At 38.6% G+C, this 23,578-nt stretch overlaps 3 protein-coding genes across 6 annotated transcripts in view; 2 read left to right on the top strand and 1 right to left on the bottom strand.

Moving 5' to 3' along the window:
- The window catches only part of ARMC10 (armadillo repeat containing 10), a 310,309-nt gene that overhangs the window by 231,937 nt on the left and 54,794 nt on the right, over positions 1–23,578 (top strand). The gene's annotated exons all lie outside the window — the stretch shown is intronic.
- The window catches only part of FBXL13 (F-box and leucine rich repeat protein 13), a 74,188-nt gene that overhangs the window by 15,850 nt on the left and 34,760 nt on the right, over positions 1–23,578 (bottom strand). For all 3 annotated transcript variants that reach the window (XM_042468668.1, XM_042468669.1, XM_042468670.1), the window contains exons 11-17: positions 16,325–16,425; positions 15,084–15,213; positions 10,098–10,196; positions 9,393–9,510; positions 8,729–8,891; positions 7,488–7,607; positions 4,530–4,656 (exon numbers count right to left, since the gene is read on the bottom strand). In XM_042468668.1, the coding sequence (XP_042324602.1) occupies positions 4,530–4,656; positions 7,488–7,607; positions 8,729–8,891; positions 9,393–9,510; positions 10,098–10,196; positions 15,084–15,213; positions 16,325–16,425 (858 nt within the window). The remainder of the gene's footprint in view (positions 1–4,529; positions 4,657–7,487; positions 7,608–8,728; positions 8,892–9,392; positions 9,511–10,097; positions 10,197–15,083; positions 15,214–16,324; positions 16,426–23,578) is intronic.
- LRRC17 (leucine rich repeat containing 17) overlaps positions 14,888–23,578 on the top strand; it is a 23,277-nt gene continuing 14,586 nt past the window's right edge. The window contains exon 1 of the mRNA XM_042468673.1: positions 14,888–15,143. The gene's annotated coding sequence lies outside the window, so the exon portion shown is untranslated. The remainder of the gene's footprint in view (positions 15,144–23,578) is intronic.

The raw sequence follows: 23,578 nt of genomic DNA, 5'->3' as shown, positions 1-23,578 counted from the left end.
GGAGTCAGTTTAAACTCCTTTTTTTGATCCAGTCCACTGGGGTGTGCATCATCTAAACACCACAGCCCCAAAGCCATGAGTTTCTTGCCCTAGTCTAAGAAAACTCAACCATGCTTTAGGCTTCATGCACTTGAGCAGCCACAAAGTAGAAAAGCCTGTTCTGGTATAGGGCATATTTAGAATATTTTATTCTCCCCTTCCCCCCAGCCTTTTTTTGCTTTTCTTCTTTTTAGGCAGAAAGGTGCATAAGGTCTAGTAGAAAACCCAAAGGAGTACAGATCCCCTGCTCAGTTAGAAAGGGTTATTGTAGTCAAAATATAATTTTAATTTGCAGCAGGGAGGCAGCAACATTATACAAATCTGAAACGGTGTCCAATATTCTAATTTCAATTCTGTTTGTCTTTTGCAGTCAGCTGCAGTAGCTGCTGAATAAGACACCACAAGGCACCCAAATGTAGGTGAAGGAGGAAGTGCAGATGAAGATTCAAAGACATTAGGAAGCATAAACTGTGACAGTTTTGTATGCACACAACACGGATTTTAAAAATTGGTAAAACTTGTACACAGCTTAGAAGATGAGGCCTTATTTCTCACAATTTCCTCTATACATGAGGTCAAGTGTTTTTGAATGTCTAAATGGTTTAACAGTAAATGGTATTATCCTGAGGTCTTCAGATACAGAACAGGATATAAATAGTTAAATAAATAAATAAAATGATGACTATATCTCATCATTTGAACAATCTATGTTTTAAATGGGATTTGTTATGTCTATAGGAGGTAATTTTGTTTTAATATTCTATGTAATTTTGGTTTAAGGGTGATAATTATTTTGGTCAGGTGAAAGTCAAATTCTGAAATGTTGTCTGACCCTAAATGTGATGCCTAGATGTGAAGTGTGATAAGTGGAGTGATGGGGAGGAAGAACACAAGGGAGGAAGGAATGATGGAGCCCGGAGATTTTCAAGAAAGAATTTCGATGCAAGATCATGATTATGCTAGTAAGATCAAAACAAAAAGAATTGTAAAGTCTGAATACTTTTTTTCTTTCTTTTTAGATAAGCCTCTAGATTGCCACCTTAAGATTTTATCTTTAAAAAAAGTCTGTTTCTTCCATTTTGTCACTGTTTTTTCTATTTGTGTTTTGTTTTCTTCTGTCATTATTGTCAACTTTTATAATCTGTTAGGTGCCTCAACTGTGTGTAGTTCTGGAAACAATACAGTTTAGGGAGCCATGACGTAGGTCATTTTGTGTTTGGGAAAAATGGACAGTGTGTTGGCACTCTCATTTCAGCTCTATGAAAACATGGGTATTTTACATTGCATACTGTTAAAACATTTAATAGACACATGGCTTGAGATAATTATGACATTTTGAGAGAGAAAAACATTGATCATTATGAACTTTTACCCAAAGAAAAATGAATGAGTGAATTATTAGCTTTTTAATTTGTTTCCAAGTACAAATATTTCTGTGTTAAAACAGTACAAACTCTACTATTACAATTACATATCAAGACCACGTCAACATTTAATTTCCTTCATATTTTTATAGCAGATATTTAATAGATTGTAAGGCAAAAGAAAAAAGTGGGGGGGAGTAGCTTCTGAATAAAAAACAACCTTTCAATATGTCATATTTTGCATGTCAAACAATAAACTATGGCCTGTTACAGACTGCCAAAATAAAGCTGCTTCGGGTCTCTTTGGAGATATGCTATTTAAATGATACATGCGTCCTAAGAGTCCAGAAGCCGAACCAAAGCCATGCTCCAGTCCTAAGGACTGGAGTGCAGCTTTGGTGCAGCCTCCAGACTCTTAGGACGCATGCATCATTGAAACACCATACCTCCAAAGTGACTCGAAGAAGCTTTATTTTGGCTGTCTGTATAGGGCCAATGTTTCTTATTTAAACCAATAACTATGCTTGAGAATTATTACTATATACCAGGTGATTTAAAAAGAATGGTGCAAAAGTAAAGCTGTTCTTATTCGGTTTTGCATCATCCTTTTTGAATCACCCTTATAATATATTATTCCATAGCACATTTTTAAAGACTATGTTCCCAATGCCCTGAGGATGATATATCTCTGAACTGAAGCATATTTGCTCTAGAAAGATCAACATCCTTACATCCATTTTAATGAAAAACGTAGACACAAGAATGTTAGGCTATAGCTTACATGACCTTTGCATGAAAGGAATAAAAATAAACTCTAGATATAGTGATGGTTTCCATCTTTTAGAAAGTAAAAAGAAGCATAATAGAAAGAGAGGAATTTATGTTTAAACTAAAGCAGACTTGTTCTCAAAGCATGGTAGACAGAAAAAATAGTCACTATTGCTTTAAAAAAGGACATCCTTTCAACACTAAAACAATAAACTAACACAAAGAAACATAGTCAAAATAAATTAGTTTAAAGCCCATTCATATAGGGGGAAGGTGTTTTCTTATGTTTTTTTTTTCTTCTTGGACATCCTATTTTAACCACACTATTTTACAGCAGGAGTCTACCATAATTAGAGGCTGCATTTGCCCCTCAAGAAGCTTTGGAGGGCTGCACCCACACCACCCATACACAATAAATTAATAAATAAATTAAACCAGAAAATTGCCCCTTACTGTTTTTAAAAAAGGCCCCAAACAGTTAGGGGGTAGAATTTGGCAAAATTGTCCCCATGGCCCCTAAAGGGTATTTGGCTAGAATCCTGTTGGGCACATAACCTATAGTTACACATTTATTGTATTCCATGGTCCGTACATAGCCCATAGTTTAGGGACTATGTAGGGACTGTGAAAGTCTCCCAAACCCCACTTACCAGTAAGCAGCCTCTTGGACTGATGGTGAGTCTGTTCCCCTGTTGATTGAGAAGCAGCTGCCTGATGTTCCCCTTCTCCTTTTGTAAGTGATTTCTGGTACGAGGGGCATTTATGACAGAGGTCTTTTCTCTGCCTGCTGCACCAGAGATCTCTCACAAGAGGGGGTGGGGACATTGGGCAGCCACTTCTTGGTTCCCACTGATCCAAGCTGCAGCTTATTCGTAAGTGGGGTTTGGTTGGAATCTGCTCCATAGCACTGTTGTTACTATACTAAGTAGTACATAATAGTCATACAGGTTTCTGCTGCAGATTTTTAAATAAAAAAATCAAATTTAAAATACAAAACATTTTGTCGCCTCTGGGGACTACAAAAGTGGTCAATGAGGCCACATGTAGGGCATGGGCTGCACTTTGCCCACCCCTGCTTTACATCAATAGATTGAACATCTTGGTAAATTTGTATTTTGAGATTCCACTTCTGAATGTGACCTAGATAAGCACCTTCAGAAACCCAACTGGTTCATCTTTTGCTCTTTCATTAAAAACAGGGGAGGAGGGTGGAAGCTTGTCTTTAACTAAGAGCCTCTTATCCCAGGTCCTACACTAAAGATGGTTGGTGTAAATACATATCTTTGTTCATTCTAAATCTTCAAAGGTATTGTGCATGTTTTAAAATGAATAAAAAGCAGCAACAGAGGGACCTGATCATAACTGGGATACCTCTGTCAGATGAAGAGAAACAATTTAATTCAGGGGAGGAAGATAGCAGCCCTCTCCCACTGCAAATAACCTCAGCTGCCCTGTGGGCATGATACTGAAGCAAGGCCAGGAGAAGAGTTAAACTCTAAGGGGCCTGCAGCCACCTCCATCTTCTCCAGATGGGAGGCTGAGGCAACCGCATACCACAGCTCCAATCTGGCCTTCCCATGGCGCAAAAAGGAGCTGCAAAAAGCTGTTATTTTTTGTGCCCTGGAAAGGGCACCACAACCAGCAACGTTGTGGCTTTATGTGCTCCTTTGGCGCTGTGTCATATGCGTCACATGGTGCATGGTGTCACACCGGCTGGGGACAGAGTCGAGGTGTGTGTCATGTGGATGCCATGCTCCAATTCTGTCTGCAGGCTGGCCTTTCCTGCCAGTCTGCACAGCTCCTAATTTTCTGTCCCAACAGGTCTCCATTCCATGTGTTTTTAACAACAGTATTAATTTTAATGGAGATCTCTCCTATTATTCAAGAATTGAATAATCAAATTATTCAAAACTAAAGAATTTGCTCCATAACTTTACATGTTTTGATAACATCTACCCAACTATGTTAGATCCTATTTGTTGTTTTTGTTGTTCTGTGCTTCCCAAGTCAGTTTTTATTTATGGCAACCCTAAGATGAATCTGTCATAGTTTTTCTGGTAAGTTTCTTCAGAAGAGGATTGCCATTGCCATCCTCTGAGACTAAGAGAGTATGTAATCCTGGCTAAACTTTTTGCTGTAATTTCTTTTTCTTTGATCATCTTTTCCTGTTATCCCTTCCAATATTCTGCAGTAATCAGAATACAAAGAGAATTGTAACAATGGTAAGTAAATCAATTAGAAGATAATATAGACAACATAACTGTGCAATCTAAATACTGTAAATAGTTCTGGTTGTTTTATTTCAATAATTTAAGAACCACATAGAGCACAAATTCCTGTGCACCCTTATGTTTTCACCTGGTCTGTGATGTCAAGTCCAGAAATATTAATATAAGCCAATGAAGATATCAGTACCAGAGTCTCAATCCCAGCATCAGTCACAGCACGGCAATGAGACAGATTCAGATAGATCAGATTTGGACACCTATAGAAAACCACAAGAAATGTTGTTGCTTCTATTCTATTTATGTCATACAGCCTTTGAATTAAATTTTCATCGGTACTGACAGCTGTCAAAAAATACATGCTGAAAACCTAATTGGATAGATGGAATTCTATGTATGAGCAGTCCTTTAGAGCAGTCCTGGAGCCACTAGATCCCATTTTACTTTGGAAGCTAAGCAGGGATATGCCTCGTTACAGGGTTACTTGGATGGGAGACAACTAAGGAATACCAGGTGCTGTAGGCTATATTCAAAGGAAAGCATTGGCAAAATATCTGAGTATTCCTGGCCTAAGAAAACCCCATGAAATTCATGGGGTCACCATATGTTGCAGGTGATTTCAAGGGACATACACACATCGGGATTGTGATTACCATCTGATATTCTGGTAACTTTTATGAAAAATAAAATATATATGTGTATAATTATGGATCCACTGACATGCATGTATACCTCTGAAAATATGAAATAAATTATACACACAACTGTAACTTAACAAGGAGTAACACCACTGTTTGCAATGCATCCACAGATGCTCTAATCCGTGGATGGCAAGATTGCTGATACCATGGGGTGACTGTATAGTTATAGAAGTGTAGCGTCATTAAATGTTGAATGAAGAATATCACATGTTTCAAGTGCTGACTTGTCCTGTGCCTTGTGCGCTTTGTGCTCTGCTGAGGTTGTAAAGGTGATGAAAGGGATAAGAGGTGAGTGGAATGGAAAGTAAAAGAAGAGAAAAAAAGGGTTAAAATCACAAGACAGACAGATACATGAGGAGAGTGGAGTCTTAATTTTAAGGGTGATGAAGAGAGCAGGAGATGAGGACCTGCTGCTCAATGTGACTGGTTGGGCAGGGAAAGCCCAGTGAATATTGTATAGAGTCAAGAGAATTTTCCCCTTCTGAATATACAGCTGGAATAAGAATGTATGTGGCCACCTGTTTTTGTTTTTTTTGAATAATCATAATCCTAACAACACTGTTGCAGTTACTACTACTGTTATGACTACTACATGGAATGGATGTAGGATATACTCATGATTTTTATTTTATTTACTTTACGTCTGTGTGCAATATGTACTGTGTTTAGAACAGGAGGACATACCTGCAAAGATGTATTTTTTGTATTCCTGTATTATCATTATCAATATTGCCACCACTTTAAGTAAAACAGTGTATTTTGTATACTCTCACAATTTGCTACCCATGTTCACTGCTGATTGATCCAGTCCTTTTGTTTAATGATGACTCCTTTTACTGATTACTGTAGTCCTTTTTAAAAAGATAATCCGGGCTTTTTAAAGTTCTGAGAAAATATGCATAGACAGAAACTTTGTATATGCTAATTTTTACTGTATTTTTTCTTGAGTATAGAAGACATATAAAAGGTTGTTCTAAGACTACATTTTGATTTGCCTTTTCTATTGTTGTTATTATGTGGCTTCACATCAATTCTGATTTATGATTACCATACCATAGGGATTTCTTTGCAAGATTTATTCAGAAGAGGTTTGCCATTGCCCTTCTTTAAGGCTGAAAGTATTTCACTGGCCCACAGCCACATTCCCTGGTTAAAGGGACTCATGGTGGCTAACAAAATTAAGAGCAGTACAAGTTAAAAACAATATGAAGCATTAAAATGTAGATACAAAGTTTAAAAAACAATTAAACAATTTTAAAAAGTTAAAAATGTTACACATTAAATTTAAAATATATTAAAACTATAAAAATTACACTACATTTAAAGTCCAACCCTTGTCAGTTTGATAAAGCCTGATGGCATTGGAATTTTTTTATCAGCTGCCAAAAGGATGGGGCCAACCTGAGCGGGAGAGAGTTCCAGAGCCTGGAAGCAGCCACCGAGAAGACCTTCTCCGTTGTTCCCACCAAATGACGCTGAGAGGTGAGACAGAAAAAAGGGCCTCTCCTTATGATCTCAGTACTCTAGTGGGCTTGTAAAGGGAGATAAGGTCCTTCAAATAACCTGGACCCAAGCCGTATAGGGCTTTATAGGTCAAAGCCAGCACTTTGAATTGTGCCCAGAAATGGACCAGCAGCCAATGGAGCTACTGCAACAAGAAAGTTGTGTTCTCCCTATAGCTGGCTCCAGTTAACTACTTGACTGCAGCAATTTGGCCAAAATGAAATTTCTGAGCACTTTTCAAAGGCAGCCCCACATAGAGCACATTACAGTAAACCAAACAGGATGTAACCAAGGCATGTACTACAATGGGCAGATTTGACTTCTCCAGGAATGGGTGCAATTGGGACACTAGTTTTAACTGCGCAAAAGTGCTCCTGGTCACTGCTGAAACCAGGGCTTCCAGGATCAAAGATAAATCCAGTACTCCCAAAAAGTGAACGTGCATTTTCAGAGAGAATGCAACCTAATACATGCTGAATCCCTAAATATAGGGGGGAAACTTGGTTTATTTAGTGTGCATATTTTCATTAACATATTGATGTATATTCACATTTTAACATTTTATACGGAAATAACATCATTCAAATTAGAACAGTTTTATTTAAATAAATTCAATATTTAACTCAACGCATGTGTAAATTTTACACATAAAACAAGTTAGGAAAGAGGAGGTGGAGGAAGAGGGATCAGAGACTCCAGGTCTCACAGCCCCCTTTAAGCACCGTTCATGGGCTCCAGGGGACCCTACCTCTGGTGTATTATGTCCAAAGACACATGCATTAAATGGGAAAGAGAACAAGTTAGAATGAGCATACAAAAAAAACCCTCTTTCAGTGTTCATAGCTGCTAAGTATCATCAGACAATATAACATGTTACAGTATGGTACCTTTGAGCTATTTTTAGAACAGCGCTGTCAGTGACATAGGAACAGTTGGACAAGATTAGTTCTCTTATTCTTGAGCCTGATGATCCATCAACAAATGATTTTATTCCTGCATCACTGATTCTAAAACATGAAAAAAATACTTTCTTTCATATTGTATATAATACTAATAATAAGTTTTAATAGTACTTATACTAATATACCATCAACAACAACTGAAATACAGAGGAGTCAATCCCTCTCCACCTATAAATATGTGTCTTAGGTAGAAGTTGCCATGCTAATTTTATGGTTTTTATTTTTTTAGTTGTGAAGATTTATAGATCTACAAACTAAAATTGAGATTAGCTGTAAACATATTTTACATATTTGTTAAGAAGTAAAGCCCAACCGGTTAAAAGGCATCACATTTCAAGGACTGGTTGCAGGCAAATATAGTAACATTTGTTATTAAAATTAATAATAAAATACCAATCTAGTATTAAATAATCATTTTCAACATTCATATTCAGTACTTGGATTTACATACCTAGTCCTAACGTCAGCAGGACTAAGGTAAATAATTTAAGAGTTAGGCCTGTCCCACTTAGAGGTTTACAAGAAGCATCTAGGCTGAGCATGTTCCCCTTTTTATCCAATAAAGTTGTTTGTAGTGTTCTATTGAAATGAATAAATGTTTTAAAGATTCTACTATGTACTGCTGGATCAGTGTGTAAAGGAGAAACAGACCCCAGCTTCACCATGATGGGGGTGGGCAAGTAGCATTATCTCTCATATGAGCCTATTTCTATAGTCTGTGCATGATATTATACATATAATTTTACATAGGAAATGGGTCATATGCATGGTCATCTGTTGGGGATGCTTTGATTGAGATTTCCTGCATGGCAGGGGGTTGGACTGGATGGCCCTTGTGGTCTCTTCCAACTCTACGATTCTATTATTCTATGATTCTATAACAGCTCCTATTCGATTACTACTGGAAATACCAAAAACCAAAATCAACAACACCCCAATATTTTGCTCATGGTGTGTTTAGCCAAAAAATATGTTAGGTGGCTGACAAGTTGTGATATTACACCACTGTAGAATCCTGTGGCCCCTTGTGCTTGTTTACAGGCACAGTGGCTTACAAGTGGGAGCTATAAGGGTGTCTTATTTTAAGTGACTAAAATCAGACCTAAAAAAATCAATAGTGATAATTTTGTTACAATGAATAGTTGTCATCTGAATAAAAATGATACCTTATGCAATGTGACAAATTCAGTACAATAATACGATCCAATGGTGCAATTAGCTTAAGAGCTACATCTGTTATTTTCTGGCAGTCAGCCACACAAATATGTTTCATTGTGGACCAGAATTTGCTCACCACTCTGAAACCTTGGTCAGTAACACGATTACTCCCTGTGAAAAAATACAACAGCAAACTAGTCATGTTAGTCCAGAATCTAATGCTGTTTCAATCGCAAAACAATATCCTAGATTTTCTGAAAGCTGGTAAAAACCCCATTGTCTGCATGGAACACTCTAAAGGCAGGTGAAACACCCATGGGTTGTCTACATCACGCAGCATCAAGCCGCACTGCATGGTTATTTTTTTGTTGCCTTCCCGCCATGCATGCGCACCATCGCACCCACCACCAATTACCTCCATCTTCCCACCCAGATGTCATTCTGTTGGACACCCTCCTGTATGATCAGCCATAGAGATGCCTTGAGTCAGAGTATCCCAGCTTCTTTTTGCTCCACTTTTTAGCCCCCGAGTGTAGCTTCATTTTGTTTTCCATTCGCTTTCACCTTGTGCTTAAACACCCCACCCTTCAAAGTGGTTAAAAGCCGCTTTATTTGGCCAGTGTGGACTACCCCAGTGTTACATATGACCAATTTTTGCAGGAAATCACTAACCTTCTATCCTCATTTTAACAAGTTTACATTCAGCAAGTGCTTTAAAACCTGTGTCAGAAACATGTGGAGACTCGTTGAATTCAACAGACACAATTTGTTTGCATTTTTCAGTTAAAGCCTTTAAGAAAAAAAGTAAAATGTTTACATATATTTCCTTGCATTAATACAAAAAACGATTTTACAAAAATAAATACTGGATTTTCTATCTTATCTCATCCAAATGAACACAGATATTTAGAAGTGGTACCAAAATACCACACCAGCTCAATATTGTGTTCTTGTACTGCAGCAAAAACAAAACACCTTCCATCAAAATCCAAATTGCAGAAACATAATAAATTTTTGATTAACATATCGGTGTGGATGTTTGTTTCTATACAATATTACTGATTACTCAATGTTCTGACATAAAATAGAATTGCACTCAATTTTGATGATATCAGTGGAAAATATTTTCTGGGAAACTAACTTCTCATGTACAAAACAGCCATGAAATAAGTCCCTCAAAAGTACTAGGTGTGAGAGTGGGATCCTTCAGCAATCTGCTGCAATTGTATACTATATGCAGAGAAAAGAAAGAGCACTGTGTCCCTCTTCTGTGAGTCTGTTCACTTCCCTGCATAGTACTTTCTCTGTTCTTCCCTATGGCTACCAAACAAGTGCTTAAATAGAAAGCTGTAGAAAAGTTGAGGGTTATTTTCTTACTTGAACACATCTGTCGGTTAAAGTGGGCATTTCATTAATTGTTAGATACTGGATACCACTGCAGCTGTTGCCAATATTCCTGAAGCCTTCCACTGTAATCTGATTTTAAAAAACAATTTTAAAAGGAAATTAATCATAAGCAATATAATAATCATGTTGCTGTTGTGTGCCTTCAAGTCATTTCTGACTTATGGAACTCTAATGGCATTGTCAGTTGCTCCATTATTTGCATAAGGAACATAGTTATGCCTCATTATCCCCCCTCAAACTATATACAAATAATTATTACATTATTTTAAAAATATATTATATTATCTAATGATATATGATATATACCACAATTGTGCTGTAAAATATCAGGTAAAAACAGTCACTACATTTTGAAGATCTATGGAATACCTGATTCTGTCTAAAAGAGTTGGAGTTTAATAAGTAATAACATCATTTTTAAAGTTTGTATTTAAAGTTTAAAGTTGTTTTTAAAGTTTAGTATTTAAATACTATTTTAAACACTGTAGTTAGAAATAGCTTTATGGCTGGAGAACATAAAATACACAAAAAGGATTAAATTAATTTCTCAGAAATGATGACGCTATCTGCACTTAAAAAACAAAACCAAGAGTTCCCAATTATGAGTGGAGATTGCTCTGTTGATACACAAGAGAGGCATTCTTGCTTATTACTGGCAACTAAGAGTACACTTACTGCTTTCCCTTTCCACCTAAGAACAGGGATGGTTTCTCTGATCTAAGAGCAGCCTCCTTAGAGAACCTAGAGGTTATACTGTCATAAAAGATTCCTCCCAAAAATGGCCATTAAACCATCATATTCCATCACAGCTTGGGTCATTATGTCTCCATGAACTGTATGTTCTGCATGTAGTTTCACAATCTGAAAGTTTCTTATTTTTGCCTATAATGCTTGTGATTTCTGGTTTTGATCAATATCTTATGGAATTCACTTTTGCAAGAAAGAAAGGAAGTTTACTAAGGAACAGTGCTGTTACCAAATACAATAGCCTCTGGAGCCCTTGTAGGCTGGGAGCCAATACAGAACTATTTTAAATAACATAAATAAATAAATAAATAAATACTTGTTTTATATGATATCAGATGGATTTGAAATTTATGGAGTGTTAACAATAATCAACTCTGCTTCCATAATTAACTTGTGGCAGATAACACATTTTCTCTTGGCTATATATTTTCTGCACTGCTTGAGTGATATGGTTACTGGAATCTGAGAACCAGTGCCAAATTAAAAATATATTAAATAGAGAGGAGTCTAAAAGTCTGTCAATTAGCCTGCTATTCCATCAAGAATAATGAACTGATACTATTGATTCTGATTGGGCATTTCTGTATAAAATCATTTTCACAACTGCTGATTAACTACAGTATTTCCAAATTCTGTTTTCTGGATTCAAACACTCTTCTTAAAATCAAAGAAACTACTTGGAATTACTGTACAGCATCATCTCCTTGTTTTGAACAACCCTTAATTTGTAGATAAGAATAAGAAGTATACCCTCTAATATTACTCACTCACATGGGCTTTCTGACTTTCAAACTGGCATTGATGGAGAAGTGGGAATGGCAGGGATTAAAATGAATAGGTGTTTTGTCCAGCCAGTAGCATATTGTTAAAGGTTTGGTAACCGACCTGGCCAGGCACCAAAATGAGAAAAGGAGACCCTAATAAGGGCCTTGGTAGAAGATAAAAGAGGCTTATTTTCTGGGTAGGATACAGAACAATTCAGATGGAAAGTAAAGGTCAAGGAAATGTGCAATGAGTGGAGGGATGTTTTTAAAGGTGATAATGGCAGGCTAAGATTCAGACTTTTATTTTAGTCTTTTTTATCCAGTTTGTTTAGGATTACATGACAATTTGCATGTAATTCTGAAATGTGATCCCAATTGGTATCAGTGACTGGAAACTAGCTATTAATGCAATGGGAAATAATGACTCATCCAAGTCAAAGATGGATTGCCAGATCCACCATGGATTTCAGTAAAAACAACAACAACAACAACAACAACAACAAAACCAAAGGAGGACATGTAATTGCAAGAGCCAGTTCCCTGTGGCACACTTCAACAATCAGCAGTGAAACCATAATATGATATTATGGAAACTGCCATTTTTCATTTGATGGAGATGAATCAGTCTCCCTGAAGGTCCCAGATGCCAGTACAAAAATCATTCTGAACTCTTGTGATGAAAAAGTACCTGCTTGACAACCCTAAGTGAAGTTTTGACTTCCTTGGAAACACTGAAGTATCTGCAGCAGAATCCAACTGATTCCGTCTCATGCTCATTCTGAAAGAGAACTGCAACCACTTATCTGAGGAAGGTGATGGAACTGAATTTGATTATATATTACCAGCCAATGATGGGATATACCCTGGTATCAGTGATAATACAGCATACAGAGTCTGTCTCTGAAAAACAGAAGATGGGTTTGGAAGATTCAAGGATGTCACTTATCCAAGCTGGAGGATGGAGACCTGGCAGAATGTGATTGCTTCTGTTGGTACTCTGCAGAGGATCTTGAGGATCTCTCTAACTAAAGAAGTTCCTGTTTAAAGCCTGGGACCTGATGGGCTGTTGGTATCCTATTGAAGGAATAATCTATTTTTGTTTTGAATAATTCCTTGCCATGAAATGGAAGATGTCTTTTTAAAAATATATATATCTGTGAACTACTATAGTGTTAGCCATTACTTTGGAACTACAGTGTGACATCTGGAGAAATTTAGTGATCTGTTGGAAACAAGGTTCTTTACAGAAGATCCTCTCCTGGAACAGGAGGATGTTTTCCCCTTAGAAAGAAATGGTACTGCTATCCTCTAATGTGGTTTGGTCCACCACTTCAGCCAGCCACATATTGCCCTTCTGTCTCCCTCTCCCTCCCCACCTTTCCAGCAGGAAGCAGTGCAGTCTCCTGTCAGAAACACTTCAAACCCCACCTTTTTTTGCTTTCTTCATCAAGAGAGGAGGAGACCGAGAAGGGGCTGCAAGGTGGGTAGAGTTATTGACTTGCATATGCACAGGTGCTTTTTTTGGACAGTGCTAGATGATAACCTGTTTCCAGGGAGCAGGGTTCAATTGCTCCAGCCTCAGAGCAGATTGACCAGCACCATGTAGGCCCAGCCTAGCCAGGCTTTGCCTTGGCTCCTGTCACATGGCCATTCTGCTACTGTTCAGCTGCTCAGGTTCACATTTTCCTTGGAGTGGAGAGGCCATGAGACAGGAGCCAAGGCAATGGGTACCTAGCTGTCTGGCTCTGCATGTTGCTGTTCAATCTGTTCCAGCTGCAAGATGGTGGGGAAAAGTAAGAGAAAAGTCTCCCTCCTCCCACCTCCAGCACTTCTGAGAGAATGATTGATAGTGTAATTGTTAATTATTCACTCCTCCTCATCATCATTATTGTTATTATTATTTATGGGTTTTAGATATTGAGTTAAGTCTTGGGGGTCTGTGGCAACAAAATATATTTAAAGGGGATCCCTGGTAAAGAAAAAGTTAAGAACCATTGAAATAGGAAATAATACTCAGTACGGAAGGTGCTAGAAGCATAAATTTAGGAGGCTGGCAACTGGCTGGAAAAGTCAGCATCAACTCTGAATCCAAAGCTATGATACTTGAGAGTGCAAGCGGTTGTAAAATAGCAGTTGCCACAGATGAGAGTCAATGGAACCAAAGGCAAGCCTAGTGCAAGAATGGCTTCTGATAGGAGAGATTTATTCGTTGAATATGCAAAGGGCAGTAGCGAGTCACAGTGAGAGATCTATTGTGACAACTGTGTCAATAATGTTTGCCCTAATATAAGGAAAGCAATAATCAGATAGTAATCTGTCCTTGTGAGCAGCATAATAGTTTTGACAGATGCAGTCTCATGGGACCTATGGACTGGAATCCTAGGCATAATATGGGGACCAGGAGTAGTGATGGAAGTGAGCTCTTCAGCTCAAGCTATGTACTGGAGACTGGGAGTAAAAGGAAACATGGAACCTATGCCCCAGGTTTGTAGAGTGACAGAAGGATGACTGATACCAAGAGTGGTGTCTGAGTGATGGAGAGCAGTTATGCTCTATGTAAGTAGATTGTGCCTTCAGGGCCAACTGAACTGGAGAGATATTGACTTGCTTGTCCCAGGTATCACTCAGACATTGAACTCATCAACAGAATGTCATTAGAAGACAAATAATGTCAGAGTTTTTGCATCGAAGACTGGGTGTGGTGAAGATCCAGAAGGAATCCTTATCATGGATTCACATTTCTTCTATGGCCATGTACTAATGTTACATAGGTATTATTGCTCACTATCCTTTCTATAAAACTCTAATTTTTGTCCATAATGTTTATATGCCAATGTTTAATTGGGAATTTCTTGTTGGAGTTTAAAAATCCTTTAACATTATCCAGATGTCCAGAATTTTGGCCAAAAGAGCATGAATATGTGGAATTCCCTGCTGAAACAGTGGTGTCAAGTTACCATGAAATAAGTTACAAAATAAAATAAGGAAAAGGCTATTTGAAAGCTCATTGCCAGTTTGATTTTTTTAATTAATTAATTAATATACAAGAAACCCTGTCCCAAACAAAAAGTTCTATTAGTTGCTCACTCAGTAGAGGACATATCAGTATTTTTACATTCTGCAGACTTGGAATTCCAAACTGTATACATGGAAGTAACATAGCACATAGTAAGCATGTTTCAAGTCCACTCCTCAAAGTAATGCATGTCTTCATTATGCAATAAGGACTGGCTGTTTATAGTTAAGACACCCACTGGAAGAAAGCCAAAAGCCTATAGTGCTGTTCCTCGGGAAAATTTAAGCAGCTGTGGTAATGTAATTTAAAACCTCTCAAAAGTTTGCTGCAGTGCTTGTACTCCTTTAGTATACCATGAGTGCTGCGTGTCGCCAGACCTCTAGAAGACTTCTTTCCCTACAGTATGAAAGAGAAAACTGAAATGCAAACCTGGAGGCAGCCCGAAATATCCAAATAGCTGAGCTTGTGACATCCTCTTCCAGAGCCAAGGTACTGTAAACCTTTGTCGGTGAATTTTCTGCAGTAAGCTAAACTTAAATACTGTAAGTTGGGAAAGCCCCTTTACCAGATTAAAAAGAAAGAAAAATCAATTGTTATAACTGTATGTATAGAATTCTGATGCAATCTGATACTGTAGCTAATACAATTGCTAATAATGTGGGTGGATGGTGGAGTTTAGCAGGGAATTACTCTCTACTTTAATAAAATGCATACAGTGCTTCACTTTTCCTTGTCGTGTGCACTTTATACTGTTTAATATCAGCACTGATGGCAGCAGTACTTCACTTACCTGGAAGTAAGCCCCACTGCACTGAATGGGACTTACTTCTGAGTAGGCATGCATAGAATTACACTGCATATTATATTTTAGATAAAATCTGATTTAAAATGTATTTTGCTTGGTTGTACATTTATAAACTAAGCTGGAAGTATAATAGCCATTAACAATATTGAGAACAACTTTATACTACTAACTTCACATTGATATTATGAGTTGTATGTGTTTAAGGTCATAACAAGAATTCTATCAAATGCTGTTAAAAAATACAAGAATTTTTTAAATTGTTAAACTTTTCTTACTCATGTAATTGTTTCCAGAATAAAGCTACCACATAAAAGTGTAAAGCAGCAATGCTAAACATAGTCTCCTGGGAGTTAAGTCCCACTGAGGATGAGTAAACAAGCAAAGGATTCCATTGCATGACTATTTACAACAAGAAAGGCTTCATTAATTATATTCAGTGACAGACAAAGAAGGTGGACTAGACAAGGCAGATATATACTACTGTACTCTGAAATTATACCATTGGCATCTGTTTTCATATATTTTTATAATGCAAATACAGCTATTTTTCATTATTCACTCAATGTTATGCAATTATATTGTAGCAGAAATAAATAAGTAATGCAATCCTACAATTATCACAAATGAAAGCCTGCAGAAAGAAAATTACAGTTTAACATTAGAAATACAGCCATCATGCTCTGCAACAAAGTTACTTTAGGAAAATGTTTTAAGGGCATTCACAAGTCAGCAAAAACTACACATTTGAAGGGAACACCCATAATGATGGGAGGGAGGGTAATGTCTTTTAAGGAAGTACAACCCTCGGTTTTGTGGCCAAGGTTATACTTTTTCATTTGATTATAAATGGACAACATGTTTTTACCTTGGCAGAAGTCTTAGTGTCCCATTTGTAATATCTGTGTGTGATAAATTAAGGTAAAGGAGAGCTGGACAACCTTCTGATACAAGTCTCATTAATTCATCCTGTTCAGTAAAGAAAACCAAATGAAATTACCTGGAGCCCATAACTTACTTGCCACTCTGTCATTAGGATAATCTTTTCTAGAGTATAAAAAGTAACTGAGTAATAACCTTAGAGAACTTCATGCATAATGGTAGATGGTATATGTCTAAATGCAATGCCTTTAGTTTCAGTACATGGTATATAGTCCTAAACCATTTCCTTCCTGTTACTGACAGCTGTCACAGTTGGCCTGCGCAATCACCTGTGAATTTCATCAAGCACAGGTATGAACTTTATCCAGCAAAGTTCATCACACAGGCAGCTCTGGATATTTTTATCTTATATAGCAGCTTCTTGTACTCGTTGGCCCACTTCTGTTCAGAAAAGGGAACTACAAGCCATTTGATCAGGACCACAAATTTGAATGTGCATCTCAAAGTAGAATATTATCTAATATGCATTGAAGGGGAATGACTCTCATAGCTGCTCTTTTCCTCTTTAGCTTTCTTGCATAAAGGAAGTTGTTCTTATTGTTCTTGGTAAGATGTACTCAAAATAAAACTCATGAAAGGGAAATTGGTCAAAGGCAAGGGCATGTTGGAAGGGAGCTGTACTGAAAGAGGAGGATCAACTGGCACAGACAGTTTGCATGAGTGGGAAGGATTCTGCTTGCACAAATTGCTTCTACCCCAGTCCCCTTAAGAAAGGCTTGGAGGAGGGGACAGTGATTTTCTTTGCACAAGGATCTTTTTACTGCCTTTGCAGCAAATAATGCTTATAACTGTGAATTTCCAGCATGCTCATGAGAGCAGCTAATAAACTTATAGCTATAGTGATGTTACTGCCTACTAGTGGAAAACTAGAAGCTGTTGAAAGATTGTGGAACTGAGAAACTCCAGTTCTTTCATAGCTGCCCTTCCCACTCCTAGTCTTCTTTTGATGTCTTGACTGCAGTCTCCATTCTGGTCAATGTCTGATCCTAGATATGGGAATTCTTTAACTATTTCAATTTCCTCATTTAGATTGAATTTGTGTGTTTCTTCTGTAATCATTATTTTTGTTTTCTTTATGTTCAGCATCAGACCTGCCTTTGCACTTTTATCTTTGACTTTCCTTATAAACTGTTCCAGTTCCTGAATGTCTTCTGCTAATATTATGGAGTCATCCACATATCTTAGGTTGTTAACCTTGCTTCCTCCTATCTTAACTCCTCCTTTTATTGTTTCTAATTCTGCTTTCCTTATGATGTTTTCAGCATATAGGTTAAACAAATAGGGTGATAGCATGCAGCCTTACCTGACCCCTTTGCCTATTGGGAACCACTCTGTTTCCTCAAATTCTGTTCTGACGGTGGCCTCTGATCCTTGGTACAGATTCCTCATCAGGACTATCAGATGTAGTGGCACCCCCATGTCTTTGAGTGCATTCCATATTTTTTTGTCATCTATACAATCAAATGTTTTGCTGCAGTCTATGAAACATATGCTGATTCTTTTTTGGAATTCATGTATGCAATGTGGTCTCTAGTGCCCCTTCCTTTTCTGAATCCTGCTTGCACCTCTGGAATTTCCCTCTCCATGTATGGTTGGAGTCTATGCTGCAGAATTTTGAGCATTATTTTGCTTGCATGTGAGATTAGTGCTATTGTCCTATAGTTGCTGCAGTCTTTTGTATTTCCTTTCTTGTGGATTGGTATGTATATCTAGCATTTCCAGTCTGCTGACCACCACTTTGTTTTCCATATTTGCTGGCATATTTCATTTGGCACTAAAGTTGCATCTGTCTGTAAGCATTGTAGCATTCCAATTAGGCTATTATCTGTTCCTCATGATTAATGTTTCCCCATTTGGGGTTCGTCTTCATATGGCCCTCAATTCAAATATCATTCATTCACTCATCTCTTTTGTATTAACTCTTCTGTGTATTGCCTCTAGGGAAAGTTTGATTAGCTTCCAGAACTTTTAAAGCTATATTGGTGCATGCCTGACATTAGCTGGATGGAAATTCTGCAAAAAGTGAACTGACACACTAAAAGATATACTTTTAGCTCCAAGTGGACCTTGTAGCCATGCAGAATGAGCAAGAGCACTTCCATTACTCTCAGACTGTCTAAATTGATAAGGAATGAATTCTCTAATATTCTGGTCCCAGGCTGTTAAAGAGTCTATATACCAATACCAATACCTTAAAACTGCCCTGTTAACAAAACAACAACAAAGACTAGCGCAATTCTTCCATGCTGATAAAAGACAGCTCAGTACAATTTATTAACCCTTATTAAGTGTACCCATGCATCTAGCCATCAGTCAAAGACTCATATAGCCCCACCTGATCCAGATGTTATAGGGACTGTATAAGCTGTGTGTTATCCGTATACTGGTGAGACTTTGGTCCAAATCCATTGACTATTTGACTGATAGAGAACCAGAGGGCAGTGGGGAACCACAGATCATAGGGGCCAAGGAGCTGAGGAATAGTCAAACAGTGTTATTCTCTAAAATTGACCCTGGAAGTAGGAGCAAACCATGGAAGCATATTTCTTCTAATATCCAACCTATACCACCAGTCTTCCTTCTGATGACATCAAAAACTGATTATATATTGTGCAGTTAGTGCAAGTATCATTGATTGGTTTAATTTATATCAGGACTTTCTCCAAGTATGTGACCTAAAACATAAGCATGTAGGAGCAAACAACACAAGATAGTCACAGCTCTTTGATTAAATATGAAACTGCTCCATCATATAAAATAAGTCGTTACATGTTCCCACAATAAAAATGTGTGGATGAGGTGGCACTGAAGGTTGTCTATGTCTGTCATTTTCCTCCTGATAGCTTATCTTCTGAAGTGCTTTCTCATCCAACTATGTATAGTTTTACCACAGAAAATGGATTGGTAAGATGGAGAGAAGCTCAAAGGAAACAACTATGGCCATTCCTCACATATATACACTATATATATTCTTATATATACTGTACATATAAACTCAATTCTTCACTTTGGCGCGTTACAGAGCGCCCAAAATGGGCACTCTGCCAGTGCCACCAGTTGCTGCATCCGGGAACCGCAGTGGCCAAACTGCACAGTTCCCGGACGCAACAAAAAGAAGCTGCAAAAAGCGGCTTCTTTTTGCGTCCCAGATGTGGTGCCGCAAGTGGCCAATGGCGCACTCGCAATGTCACTTCCGTTGCAGGACGTGCGCGACGTCAAAATGGTGGCACCCATGTAGAACGGGCACCACCATTTTGTACATCACCAGGATGTACTAAGGTTAGGGGTGTGCGTAAAGGACGCCATTTCCTAACCCTAGTATGTCCCAGGGACGTACTTTACGCCCGTGCGGAATGGGTCCTTTATACACTATTGTATGGCCAATTGTTATTGACATCTGCTTTCAAGTAGTTTTTAACTTATGGCAACTTATGGGGTTTTCTTGGCAAGTTTCTTCAGAGGTTTGCCATTGACATCGTCTGAGGCTGAGAGAGTGTGACTTGCCCAAGGTCATCCAGCTGGTTTCCATGGCTGAGCCAGGACTCAAACCCTGGTCTCCAGAGTCATAGTCCAATGCTCATAGTCCAATGGCCAACACCATATTGGAAAAATGATTTCAAACATATGGCATATCAATGGTTCTCAAATGGTGCAACAGGACCCCCAGGAAGAGTGTGAGAGTTGTTCAAGGGGGGCATGAAACTGGAGGCCCTGGTTCCTTCTCCTCCTTCCCTTCCCAATCTTTTTTACATGTAGGATCTACACATGTGTTTAATTAAATACAGAATTTATTTAAATAAAACAGTTTTAATTTGAATTATGTTATTTCCTTATAAAATGTTAAAATATGATGTGCGAATGAAAATATGCACACTAAATAAACAAAATAATTTTATTCATATACTACATCAGAGGGGTGTAACAGCTGCACCACCATTAAATTGTGCCCAATGATGGTGTGGCCATGTGTATATGCACGGCCATGGGAAAACGGGGGCTGTCCCTAAGGGCAGCATGACTGTGAGCATGCACTGCCCTTGGGGACAATGTGGGCTTGAGCATCTGTGGATTTTGGTATCCACAGGGGGCTCCAGAATGAATCCCCTGTGGATACAGAGAGCCGACTGTATTATGACCCTGAAAATAGGTGGTACCCGAACTCATTGACTTTGCACAATCCATTGGTGCTGTCCTACAGAGATACTTCAAAACTTCATAACTGCATGATGATATTACCAGGTTTATATTGTGAATCTTTAGCCAGTGTCAGAAATGTATGTCTCCTGGGATAAACAGCCCTTTCCCTGGGTCAATGTGACCCCTGGTTTATGGCAAATGAGCTTCTGCATGCTTTTTAGCTTCTGTGACGTCGCTCCTACTGAAAAGCCCTCCATCACTGTGTCTGACATGAAAATAGGGCTCTTGGCCATGTTATCAAATTGTATCTTACCTATTATTGTATCTTATATCATTCTGTATTTTATGCTATTTTGTCGGATTGTACCTAATGGTAAAAATTGCTTTCTTTCTTTTTGTGCTGGTCTATGACCATAATGATTGACTGAGTGATTGATTGAACATGACATCCTTTTAAATATTTAAACGTGGTTATCATGTCACCTCTTAACCTTCTTTTCTCCAGGCTAAACATACCCAGCAATCTAAGCCACTTCAAATGGTTTCCAGACCTTTTACCATTTTGGTTGCCCTCCTCTATACATGTTCCAGTTTGTCAATATGCTTCACGAATTGTGGCACCCAGAACTGGACAGAGTATTCCAGGTGAAATTTGACCAAAGTTGAATAGACTGGCACTATTACATCTCTTGATATAGACACTATACTCCTATGGATGCAGCCTAGAATAACGTTGGCTTTTTTAGCTGCCACATCACACTGCTGACTCATGTTTAGCTTGTTGTCTACTAAGATTACTTGTGTAGTACCTTATGTTTCTCTCTACTGAAATTTTAGTTTTGGCCCAGCTCTCTAATCTGTTAAGGCCACTTAGAATCCTAATCCTATCCTCTGGGGTATGAACTGCTCCTCCTAATTTAGTGTCATTGGCAAATTTGATAAGTATGTCTTCTGTTCCATCATCCAAATAAATGATAAAGAAACTGAATAGTAGGACAGAACTTCTGGCACCTCACTAGTCACTTTTCTCTAGGATAAAGAGGTGCTATTGGTGAGTACCCTTTGGGTTCAGTTAGTCAACCAATTACAAATTTACCTAACTTGTCTAGCCCACATTTTACTAGCTTGTTTACAAGAATATCATGGAAAGCAAGATTGCTACATCCACAGCATTCTGTTCATCTATCAAGCTTGTAATTCTATATAAAGATATAAGATTAGTCTGGCATGACTTGTTTTTGAGAAACCCACATTGACTTTTAGTGATCACAGCCTTCTTTTCTTAGGCTGCATCCCCACTGCAGAAATAATAGAGTTTGACACCACCTTTACTGTCATGGATCAATGCTATGGAATTGTAGGATTTGTAGTTCATTATGGCACCAGCGTTCTCTGCCAGAGAAGACTAAATAACTCACAAACTACAAATCCAAGAATTCCATAGCACTGAGACATGGTAGTTATTTATTTATTTATTTAGGTATTTATATCCCACCCTTCAGTCCTAATGGCTCTCAGGGCGGCTTACAGTTATTATTTTTAATCAGACAGTTCCCTGCCCTCAGGCTTACAATCTAAAAGACACGACACAAAAGGAGAAGGGAATGGTGGAGGGAAAGGGGATGAGGTCCAGTGGTTCTTCTATCCCTCTGAGACCTGGACCAAGGCAGATGGATTGGAGGGAGGGCTCTTCCTTCTTCCAGTAGTTAAATTGGTGTCAAACTGGATTATTTCTGCAGTGTGGATGCAGCCTGTTTACAGACAGTCTGTTTAATGATCCATTGTCCATCCATTTTCCTGGTACTGATGTCAGGTTGACTGTGCAGTAATTTGTTTAGGTCCTCTTTCTCCTCTTTTTGAAGATGGGGACAACAATTGCCCTCCTTCAGTCTTCTAAGACTTCTCCAGGAATTCTCAAATATTATTGTCAGTGATTCTGAGATTATTGTCCTGCCAAACTAATCTTTTTTCGATCAAGCCATTAGTTTAGTAGATGATAGGAATGCTGTGGATGCCATTATCATTTCCTGGAACAAGTAATTCAGTCTTTGTTACCTGGCTAAATAGCCCATCGTCTAGGGTTAGCTCCAAAGTATAAATAAATATGGTTTTAAAACCACACACAGTCCAGCCCATATACACACTCGCACTCTGTGTATGTTCTGTGTCACCCTCAGACCTCCCAGTCTGAGCCACTCTGGCTTTCTATGGTCTTCTACTCGGACAGGTAATTATAACCCCACTGAAACCCTTAAAAACTCCACTATCCTCTTCCCATATTCCATTTCAGTTAGCTCTGTATGCTGTGTTTGTGTGAACTGATTTCTCATGCTGTGATTGCACCCTGCATATTTTTTTAAAAATAAATAAAACGTCCTTAATTCACCCAAAAACTGGAATCCTCCCAGTTAGGGCTGGTACATGCAGTTCAAACGTTTCCCAAATCTCTTGCAAAGCTAATTTCCACAATGTCTGAAGTAATGCTGACAGTTGGTGGGGTCCACCCAGCACCTTCCCCCCCCCCACCTGTTCTTTGGGTAACAAGTGGGTTGAACACTTTACTAATCTAGAGACCAGAGATCGAATCCCTGCTCATCCATGGAAACCAACTGGCAGACATTGGGCAAATCACACTCTCTCACCCTCAGAAGATGACAAAGGCAAACACCCTCTGAACAAATCTTTCCAGCCGGGGGGGGGGTTCCAGCCGGGGGGGTTCTTGGGGTCCGGACCCCCCCTTCCATTAGAAAAATGAATGGTGTGTGCTGCTGCGCTGCCGTGCCCAAGCCTCATTATAATGGTGACACTTAGGGGCTTTCTAAACAGCCCTTTGGGACGTCCGGAGGACGTCCCATTTTAAAAAAGGGGCGTCTCTTTTAGACGCCCCATGGCCTAGTACGGACTCCGTCCGTACAAGATGGCGCTGGCCATTCTACATGGCCGGCGCCATCTTTACGTATCGGACGCACAGCGTCCAGACGCGTCGCGCCGCTGCTGATGTAGCGAGCGCGCCCCTGGCGCCTCGCTACGTCGCAAACGCGAC

The sequence above is a fragment of the Sceloporus undulatus genome, chromosome 5 (genome assembly GCF_019175285.1).
Source record: "Sceloporus undulatus isolate JIND9_A2432 ecotype Alabama chromosome 5, SceUnd_v1.1, whole genome shotgun sequence".
In the NCBI taxonomy this organism is placed as follows: domain Eukaryota; kingdom Metazoa; phylum Chordata; class Lepidosauria; order Squamata; family Phrynosomatidae; genus Sceloporus; species Sceloporus undulatus.
The sequence above is the reverse complement of the archived record's forward strand: the minus strand, read 5'-3'. Positions and strand labels throughout refer to the sequence as shown.